Below are 10,353 nucleotides of genomic sequence, written 5' to 3'. Positions count from 1 at the left end.
CACAACTGAGCATGCACACACTGACTCTATCCTTGAGGGCAAATATTATCTTATTATTATATTACATATTGCTTTATATATGTTCTAAGTCTTGGGTTGCTCTGTACTCATCTCTTTTACATGTTCATGGCCCTGGACCCTTAGAAAACTCCCAACTTTGATAATACTGTCTTTTCTACAAGCCCAACACAACTTCCTCTAACAAAAGTGGACGTGCTTTTCCTTTCTTGTTTGGAAGGCCCTCATCTTAAAGAATTATCCATAAAGTTGCTGCTTGTTTGGTGAGTACCTCCAACACTCACCTCATTTGCAAACAGAAATAACTGGCCCCAGGTCTGATGGCAAGCTTTCGCTACTATGAGTCATCTTAGTGCTCTGTTGTACTGATGGCCCTGTCTTCTACAATCCTATAGTCAAGAGTTTTATAAAGGAGAAAGTATTTCAAATATACTGATTGATATCTAAAGAAACTCAACATACCCTGAAAATGCAATATGCAAGCTGTTCAATATCAACAAATTTAAGAGTTCAAATTAAGAATAAAGTATAAAAGAATGCAAATATTTGTCAAAGTTTAACATTATATTTCAATTAAACTGAAGAATGTTAGTAAGCTCTGAGTAGGTATACTTAACTTAAGCTTATACATTTTAAACAAGAGAGGCAAGGCACAGTACATTTTTATTCTGCATTGGTTAATATACAACATATCCCCACTTCCCTTGAGAAATAGTATCATATCTAAAATACACTTTGATGAACACTGAATATTAAAATGTTACACAATCATTCCTCAGAATCCTGAGGGGGGTGGCTGGATTGATCCCAGGATCACCCCCTCTCCTCACACACACACAGATACCAAAATTCAAGGATGCTTAAATCTCTTAACAGCAGGCCCTCAGTATCCACAGGTTCTGCATCCACCTAAGGAGGGCCAACAGTCTACAAGTGGCTTGAATAGCAGTGAACACAAACACTCTTCAACTTTTCAATATTCTAAGAACATAGCACTGATAACATGAAGAAAAATGTCTGGATTTATTTTTAAATTTAAAATTCTTCTGGTTGTTCTCCACTGAGAGGCCTCAGAGGTGAAAAGGAAATCAGGTTACCACCAAAGGAAATGTGTCTGATCTGTTCTTGATGTCTTCTCTCCACCTGAATGAATGTATTACTGCAGTTTAGGCCTGGCTAGAGAAGAAATTTAGAAAAGCCACTAAAGTAAGTATCAAGAGTTTTACCAAGTGAGTGTTCAATCTTTCAAATTAGTAGTGGATTAATTAATAATATAAATGACATTTTTTGTACACAATGATAAAATTCTTAGTAACATAATGTTATGCTACCCTCCACGGATCTAATTTCAAAATATAGTTTTTTTTTTTTAATTGCAAAGTATATTAGGAATATATACCTTATATATGGAACCTAGAAAAATGGTACTGATGAACCTATTTGCAAGGCAGGAATAGAGATGCAGACATAGAGAACAGACTTCTGGATACAGTGGAGGAAGGAGAGGGTGGGACAAATTGAGAAGTACTGAAACATATAGATTATCATATATAAAACAGCTCGCTAGTGGGAAGTTGCTGCATAACACAGGGAGCTCAACCTGGTGTTCTGTGACAACCTGGAGGGGTGGGATGGGGTGGGAGGTGAGGGGGATATTCAAGAGAGAAAGGACATATGTATACTTATGGCTGATTCATGCTTTTGTGTGGCAGAAACCAACACAACATTGGAAAGCAATTATACTCCAGTTAAAAATAAATTTAAAAAAATAAATTTTTTTAAAAAGGAATACATGCCTTAAAAGGTGACAGACTTAAGTAACATATGCAGGATGAATAAAACTGAGGCCACTTATGCAGATTCCACACATCCTAGTCCACATCATTGTAATTAACAGATCTTTTACTGGTGTGATCCTGCCAGGATCCTTCTCTTTGTTCTCCCTCAAGCCCTACTTCAGGTTTAAATTATGCACAGAGCTGGTAATGATGTGGGTCTAAAGGTATACCTATTAAAAAAATCCTAGAATATAAATCCTAATATTTATGGGAATGGAAAATAATTCACAGGGAGACTAAGTTATAAGATACTAAGATTTATCAACAAGAAAATATATAACTGTGAAGCAATTTTAATTATATTACTAATAATATATCAAAAACAGAATGTTATGATTAACTTCTAGACTTATTTATAATATCATATATTATCAGAACCAATCATTTAGAGTTGAGAACTGGGGACGAGATTAAATCAGGTTTCTATAAACTGGCCTCATGCTGAAATCCCCGTCCATCTAGGTGTCAGCCTCTGAGTAAAGAAGGCTAAAACCAAGAATAAACAGTGCATGTCGCAGGAACCATTCTGCTCCTGAGATGCAGCGAGCCCAGAAGGCTGAACATGGAGAAGTCAGCTTTGAAAGATAATAAAAGTCAACATAGTCAGAGGTCCTTAAGGAATTAGTGGCTTAAGAAAGCCAAGCATTTGTCAGGCTTTGTGAGACTAACAAAAGTTGTTGCTGTTTTATCCTACATTTGCCTTAATGAATTTTTTATATTCTGAGATTGAAGATTAGCAAAAAAAGCCCATTCCCTGACTCATTTTAACAATTGTTCCTGGAAAATTTCAAGGTAAGTCTGTAAACCAGAGTTGCTGACCCTGCCTACATAAATTGCCTGGTGAACGTCCAAAACCAGATCACTGAAATAAAAATATCCGAGAGTAGGGCTGAAAACCAATGCTGCAGACACTCAGTAGGCAAGAGAGCACTCTTCCATTTATGTCCTACTGTTCAGTGCCAGCATCCAGGAATATGAATCAGTTTCTCTGCCCAAAGAGAAACTTACAGTTAATAAGGGAAATAGATTCCTGAAAGCATCATATGTTTTACGAATACAATAGTTTATTCATATTATACTCTCAAAAAGGGATTAAATGTGTGTACTGCATGTACTGTATGCCTTTGTCTACAGAGAAACATGTGAGAGGTGAGAGCTTTTACAGGAAGGCTTCACAGACAGACAAATGTTTGGAGTAGACTTAGAGGCTAGAGGTCATTAAAAAGTAAAGGTCGGGGGGCTTCCAAATAAAGTAACAGGACATAAAAATAGCAATCTAAAAGAATTACAATGAAATAAGCATTGATGACTGAAGATAGGATAGACATTTTCTTCTCAACTATATACTATAAAAGGGTATAAATCTTGCATTATCTTTTTCTTGCATCACTGAGAAATACTGAGCATACTAGATATTCAAGTATTCAACCAATCTGTCACAACAAATTTGATACATAAACCATAAAAAGAATTAAATCTTCAGTTTAATACTAAAGCATACTATAAAGTATATGAAAAATTTTTTCCCATTTTGAGAAAAAAATGAACAAAAAAGGAGTTCAGAGTAAATAGTGACAGGATGTACATTTTAAACTGTGCATATAAACTGAAAAATAACACTCATTTTATAAAACAAATCTAAAATACAAAGAACTTTTCAAATAAATTGAAAACTTACTGAATCAAGAAGATGGCATTCAGTAGTGAGACTTTTATTATCACATAATACTGAAAAAAAAAAAAAAAAAAGAAGAATTTTTAACTTTTTAAAGAATATTCTTGCAGTTAAGGGTTGTTAGAAATGGACAGACTTAAAAGATATGAAAACTTCCAAATATCAAAGGCGAAGAAAAATATGCGCCATCTTATGCTATAATATCTTTTTAAATGTAGTTAAATTTCTTTGTAAAATTCTCATCCTTAATTTCAGTATACTAAGTCTTCTCTAAATAAATCTCATGCTTGTAATTTAAAGGTACTCAAAAGACACTATAAGAACATAGCAGAAGTGCATTAAGTGTCTGCCCAATGTTATAATGTTTATTTTACCTTAGGCCCCAACCAGAACAGCACCATAGGGTAACAGGTAAAAACAGGAGGTGAAATCACCACACATTACATTATAACATAAACACAAGAGCCATTTCCTATTGAAGAACAATCGCAACAAAATAGGTAAGAAAAGGTATTAGGGCACAAAAAAAGGACGTTTTAAAGAAAGGTTTGAGGTTCTTTGATGGAAAAGAAGAGAACTAAAAAAAGTTTAAGGGAATTTTTCTAATTCTGAGCCTTCACAAACAACAAAGGACCCCAGATAGTTAGGTCTAATCAAAAGTGCTCCTGACATCCAACGTGGATTAGTATCTGTTGTTGATTTTTAACAAGTCTGTCTCAAAAGATTTGGGGTGGAGAGTGGGGTACCACAATGAGAACTAACTCTCATTAGATATTTACAGCAAGTGTCCAGTTTCTCACCCTTTATTCTTGGAAACTATATCCAGAAGTGTTTACAATAATCTATACTTTAGGACAAGTTCATTTATTTAACAAAACCTTATTTAAATGCATTAAAAAGACCTTACCTGGCTGAGAAGTTTTCGTTTCTTCTTCCCATGAGATGTTATTTTGTGATTGTATATTTTTTTCAGGGCTAATCATCAAAACATCCTGTGTTGTAACTGAATTTAGTTCCATTCCTTCCACAACATCTGAAATTTCTTCCTTTTTGTTAGTATTAATATCATCTGCTACTTTGCCAGCATGGAGAGCCAAATTCATTCTTTCACTAGATAAACAATCTATCTCAAAGTTTATCTTATTTATACCCTGGAAGTAAAAATGATTTTTACATTTAATTACCCAAAAGTTAAATAAACATAAAAAGTCTTGTCACTATTGAAAATAATGATAGAGGGATGACATTCTGAGCACAAGCTAAAGAACACTATAAATCCATCCTACTATCTTGCTTCTTGAACAATGAGATTAGATAATATTACAGCAATAGTATAACTGAAGGAAAGTTTCTCAGCAAGTACCAATATCCCGGTTCAGAGATTGACAAACATTCTATGTGAAGGGCCAGGTGTATGATGGACTCTTGAACAATACGTATTTGAACTGCAAGGGTCCACTTAGAATCTTTTCAGTGGTAAATACTATAGGATCTGCAGTTGTTGAATCCACAGATGCGAAACTACTAACATGGAAGAACCAAGTATAAGGGGTGGGCCAACGTAAGTTTTATGTGGATTTTCAACTGTGCAGAGGGATGGCACACCCCTCCTGCTGTCGTTCAAGTGTGTGTATGCTCAGCTGTATCCAACTCTTTGTGACCCCAAGAACTGCAGCCTGCCAGGCTCCTCTGTCCATGGAATTCTCTAGGCAAGAATACTGGAATTCAGTTGCCATTTCCTACTCCAAAGAATCTTCTTGATCCAGGGCTAGAACCCAAGTCTCCAGATTCTTTACCACTACACCACCTGGAAAGCCCTCTGTTCAAGAGTCAACTATAAATATTTTAGGCTTTGTAAGCCAGACTCTGCCACAAACACTGAACACTCTATCATTGTGTTTTGAAAGCAGCCAAATACATAAATGAATGACAGTGGCTGTAGTACAATAAAACTTTATTTACAAAAATAATCTTGATGTAAGCTGAAATACAAATTGGCACTATGGTCTCAAACAAGCCAAAGGTCTTTGAAATAAGAACTATCATTTCATATGACTGATTAAAATTTCCAGTGGAAATTCTGGGGGTTGTTTATGGAGTTACTATATATATTGATACAAATAGATAATATCCTGGGCTACCTAATGCATCAGAACAGGACTTACATGGTTTATTTCAATTAAATCTTGTAATCCAAGACACTTAGCATCTTCTCCTATGCTGTTCCTGAAAAAGAAAAAAGAAGCACTGTACTCAGAAAATTAAACATATTGCTGTCTTGACTTGTTTTGAGACTATCCTTTATGAGTCAGAGATGAGCCCTCATCTAAGATCAGGCCTGATCCAAATAGATTAGTTTTGGATGATAGCTACTACAGGATGGCCTTAGAAACCAAATGCATTTTCCCCAGAATGCTTGCAAGCCTTTGACCATGCTCGTCAGTCTATTGGAAATCTTTTGAACCTCAGCCAAATCCAGAGCCACATACTAGGGAAGGGTAAGCTAAAGCTTACTTCTAGGGGATGGAAGCAACATGCAAGTATTGTATAGCTGGAGTTGGCTACATTTACTTGTTAGCTACAGCACAAAACATTCAAATCCTGAAGTTCTTAACTCACGTTTTATTAGAAACATCTGTCTCAATCTTTTGGAGTTTTTTTTTTTTTTTAAAGTATACTCTATTTTTCTGGTTTTCAGCTTCACTTTGCCTTCATTGTACAAAGTTGTTTGTAAAAAGGCTCTTTTGAGACTATTTTTAGAAATTAAAAAGTAAAGAGAAGTCCTAAACAGCACTTGTAATATCACTTAAATACAATTTTGGATCTTCTTAGTACAAGAAAATGAACTGCAGGATAAGAAATGACAATAAATTGGTATCTTATACTCCACAGATTTTTAAAGCATCTAAAGTATTTTAACTGCCACAAATGCTAAATATACTGCGGCTTACATTAAAAACTAGAAATTTTACAACTTGTTCCATGAAATACTTACAAAGAAAAACTTTCGTTTCCCCCATTTCAAGTTTTAGGGTGTTTCTCAAGATGAATTTGGGTAACTTACTCATTTTCCAAATTTTCTCATTTTTGAAAAATGGGGATTTAGTACCCTATTTGGTTGTTTTGAGGAGTGAATGAGATAATATGTGATAGGAACCTAGAACCATGTCCAGCCCATAATAATTGTTCAGTACATATTAGCTCCCCCTTGTCTGCTCTGCCATCTGTCAAGTCAGGATTCCCAAGGTACTTTCCATAAAGGCTGATACAAAAGTGCCTACCTCTTAATGACCCTGCAGGGATGTAACAGCACTACTTTATACATGATGAAACTGAAGCTGAGTTAATTAAACTTGACCTGAAGTTTCATAGTATGTCATATGACTGGTTTTGAGCTCAGATGTGTCAAGCATCAAAACTGCATACAAAAGAACACTACACTGTTTAGCACCAAAGAACACTATATTGTTTCTTTTCTTCTTAGTTCTGCAGAATTTATTTTATCCATCTAGATATGACCATTTCCAAATCTGAAATCTGAAGCCTTAATTTCCTCCTTTATAAAATAGAAATATTGCCTATATGTTATGGTCATTGTGAAATTTAAAAATATATGTGTTGCATACTTAACAGGTTAACAATTGGAAATGGTATTTAATGTCTACATCTGTTAAACTCTTAGTAATAACACATTAAAGAAATACCTGTTTCCAGGAATATTTGAAATCAAAGTCTTATCAACATGTTCACTTTTGGCACCCTGAGGACCAGGATTCTCTGGTGATGTAGTTTGTCTTAGAAGGCCCATCTCAGCCCTGGTCTCAGACACAGTTTTGCTGACAGACTGAGGTGTTTTAAGTCTTTGAGAAAGACATTCAGAAGAAAGTCCTAGAAGATGAAAGAAATCATCTCAACACCAAAAAGCTCTTTCATTCATTTTTCACTATAGTTAGAGAGACAGTGCCAATTCTTCCTATTCCCCTACCAACTAGCCTCTTTGTCCTATAAAATAATGTTTATTAAAGTCAAATGCCTGAGACTTTCAGTTAAAGATGATACTGAACACACACACTAATGGCTTCCTCTTAACATTTCACTACTATAAACAGTAAAGAGATAATCTTAAAAGGGAGAACACTACAAGGACAAAGCATCCTCTTTTTTTAAGGTCATTGACTTTTAAAAATTTGAAATATAATTTTCAAGGACAGACGAAACAAAGAGACAACAAAACTCAGGAAATTTTGGAAGTGCAATATAGATGGATGAGTAGTGTATTTCCTAGTAAACCTGAGAAAATAAATCCTAAGCCACCAGTCAGGAAAGATGTGAATCACTCCAGTTTATATCACAGTACTCCTCAAAAAGAATTGGTGGCGTCAAGAATCGCTAGGAGCAGAGGTAAAAACAGGAAGATTGGTTCAAAGTCAGTTTAAAAAACAATTAAGAGTCCAGACTCCTTTCCTCATTATGCACAGCTAGGCAGCTATGAAAAATCCCATCCCACCATCAAGATAAAATAAAACTAGAGGCTTATTTCCCCAAAAAAGTTGAAATAGAGGGTCTGTGGTTTAGGGGATACAATTGAAAGATGAGTACTATATGGAAAAGGGGGGAATGAAATGAGTATTTTTAAAACTGTTGATACACTCAGTTTCCCTCCCTCCATGTAGCTCCTGAAAGACTGGCAGCCAGAATTATACCCTCCAGGCAGCAGGTTGGAAAGATCTCTGGAGAATCTGACTGCAGCTGCTGCTAAGTCGCTTCAGTTGTGTCCGACTCTGTGCGACCCAATGGACAGCATCCCATCAGGCTCCACCGTCCCCGGGATTCTCCAGGCAAGAACACTGGAGTGGGTTGCCATTTCCTTCTCCAATGCATGAAAGTGCAAAGTGAAAGTGGGTCGCTAAGAGTCTGAGAATCTGACTAGCCCATGAGAAAAGACTTAAATACAGCATAACAATGCAGCTAAATCATCCCATAGTAAAGACCCTACCACCCATGTGCTGCCATGCAGAGCCCTGCTCATAGCTGTGAGCAGGCAGTGAACCATCATTAGACACCCAAGGGAAGCCTCTGATACAAGAGACAGAAACCAAAACCAAACAGATAAGAGTATTTTGGGACAAATACTGACTCTCCAGGAGAAGAATACATAAAAGTTATCATTAATGTCTGCAGAAAGATAAGACAACACACTTAAGAAACAAGTACAGAATGTTATAAAACGGAACATCCAAAGAATGAGAAAGAGCTCTTAGGAATGAAAAACATCGTCAACAGGAAAGATGAAGAAATTCAGGAAGTAGAAGAAAATGACAAGAACAGGAAAGAATGATAGTCTACTACAAGGAGAAAGATATGTGCTTCTGGAAGAAAGATCAGAGAGAACCAAGGAAAGTATATCAAAGAAATAATTCAAGAAAAAAAATCTACACTTTATTTAGAAAAGGCCATAAATAATACCCAAAGATTCCTCTAAGCACTGGAAGTGATAGCCTTGAGGACATAATAAATAGGGGCTTCTTGGGGGACTTCTGTTTTATAACAACCCTCATATAACCTATGTGTTCTATAATTAAAACTCAGTTTCAAAAAGATAAATTTTGGTCAAAAACCTTGATCTCTCTAATCATAAGTGCCAAGATGGGACATGAAAGAACATACAGCAGTGAACCCACAGTCCTGCAAGCTACTAGGATCCTTGGAAATAAGTAGCAAGGAGCCATGTCATTAGCAGTGAGGCAATTCCTGGGCATCCAGGGAGCACAGCTGATTAGAATAAAGGAAACATAGCAAAACCACACACTAGGTGTGATACCTAAATTGACTGGGAGGTTATAAAATACTTGGTGATAAATTTACATTTTAAAGTAAATATTAGATAGCAACTCAAATTTATTGTCAGAAATCTTCCTAGTGGACACAGTTAGATAATAGAAAAAAAAAAAATCCCTTCTGCTAATTAGTACTTAAAGAGGACTTGGTCTGTTTCTCCTTGGAAATAAACAGCTAGCACTTAAAGCATTAATAGAAGTGTCTACCAAGATATAAGGAACAGATTACTTCAACTATGACCTCTCATTTATGGCTTATATTTTATTTCAATCTAAGTAAATAAATTCAAACTAATAAAGATAGCCTATGAAAAACAGGTACTGAAAAACACAACCAGAGTTAGAAAATCGTAAGAAAGAATGACTTCCTAAAGTATTAAGAGCTGGTTACATGGCAGTATTTTTAAATCAGGGAATTGGTACTTTTATTACATGTAAAAAACATTGGAGGAAAATTTTCACTCCAAATGAAAATGAAACCAAACTTATCTTCCATAAGCTATTTCTCAGAAATCACAGTGAAAACACATAAATCTTGACATGAAAACTGTTTTTCAACTCTTACACAAGCGTCCATCCAACCCAAATATTTCCCTTAAGTAGTCTCAGCAGAAAAAACTAACCTGAGAATGATTTAATGGGACTTTCAATTCTGAAAAATCCAGCATCAAACACTATTTTATCCACTTCCTTTGGCATTACAGAGGCTGCTGCCTCAGCCTGTTCCTCCTGTTTAATTCTCTCTCTCATTGCATTTTTTATGGCAGCAAGGCGATTTCTAGCAGCAATTCTTCCACCATCATCCTGTTTGGGTTTACTTGCTATACCTGAGACAACTTTTTTCTGTGAAGAGAAATTATAACATTTATTAAAGCTACTCATTACCATCTAAAGAATCTGCCTGCAATGCAGAAGATCCAGGTTTGACCCCTGGGTTGGGAATATCTTCTGGAGAAAGGAATGGCTATCCACTCCAGTACTCTTG

The 10,353-nt window shown here is 35.7% G+C and overlaps 1 protein-coding gene across 4 annotated transcripts in view; it reads right to left on the bottom strand.

Moving 5' to 3' along the window:
- Window positions 1-662: 662 nt before the first annotated feature.
- The window catches only part of DLGAP5 (DLG associated protein 5), a 46,367-nt gene continuing 36,676 nt past the window's right edge, over window positions 663-10,353 (bottom strand). For 2 of the 4 annotated variants that reach the window (XM_006046039.4, XM_006046038.4), the window contains exons 14-19: window positions 9,992-10,211; window positions 7,236-7,419; window positions 5,697-5,757; window positions 4,439-4,682; window positions 3,535-3,584; window positions 663-1,194 (exon numbers count right to left, since the gene is read on the bottom strand). In XM_006046039.4, the coding sequence (XP_006046101.4) occupies window positions 1,054-1,194; window positions 3,535-3,584; window positions 4,439-4,682; window positions 5,697-5,757; window positions 7,236-7,419; window positions 9,992-10,211 (900 nt within the window). In that variant the 3' untranslated portion in view covers window positions 663-1,053. Of the gene's footprint in view, window positions 1,195-2,820; window positions 2,845-3,534; window positions 3,585-4,438; window positions 4,683-5,696; window positions 5,758-7,235; window positions 7,420-9,991; window positions 10,212-10,353 lie in introns of those variants that run through there. The other 2 variants (XM_025295487.3, XM_044924950.2) reach the window with 2 other exon arrangements.

The sequence above is a fragment of the Bubalus bubalis genome, chromosome 11 (assembly GCF_019923935.1).
Source record: "Bubalus bubalis isolate 160015118507 breed Murrah chromosome 11, NDDB_SH_1, whole genome shotgun sequence".
Lineage (NCBI taxonomy): Eukaryota > Metazoa > Chordata > Mammalia > Artiodactyla > Bovidae > Bubalus > Bubalus bubalis.
The sequence above is the reverse complement of the archived record's forward strand: the minus strand, read 5'-3'. Positions and strand labels throughout refer to the sequence as shown.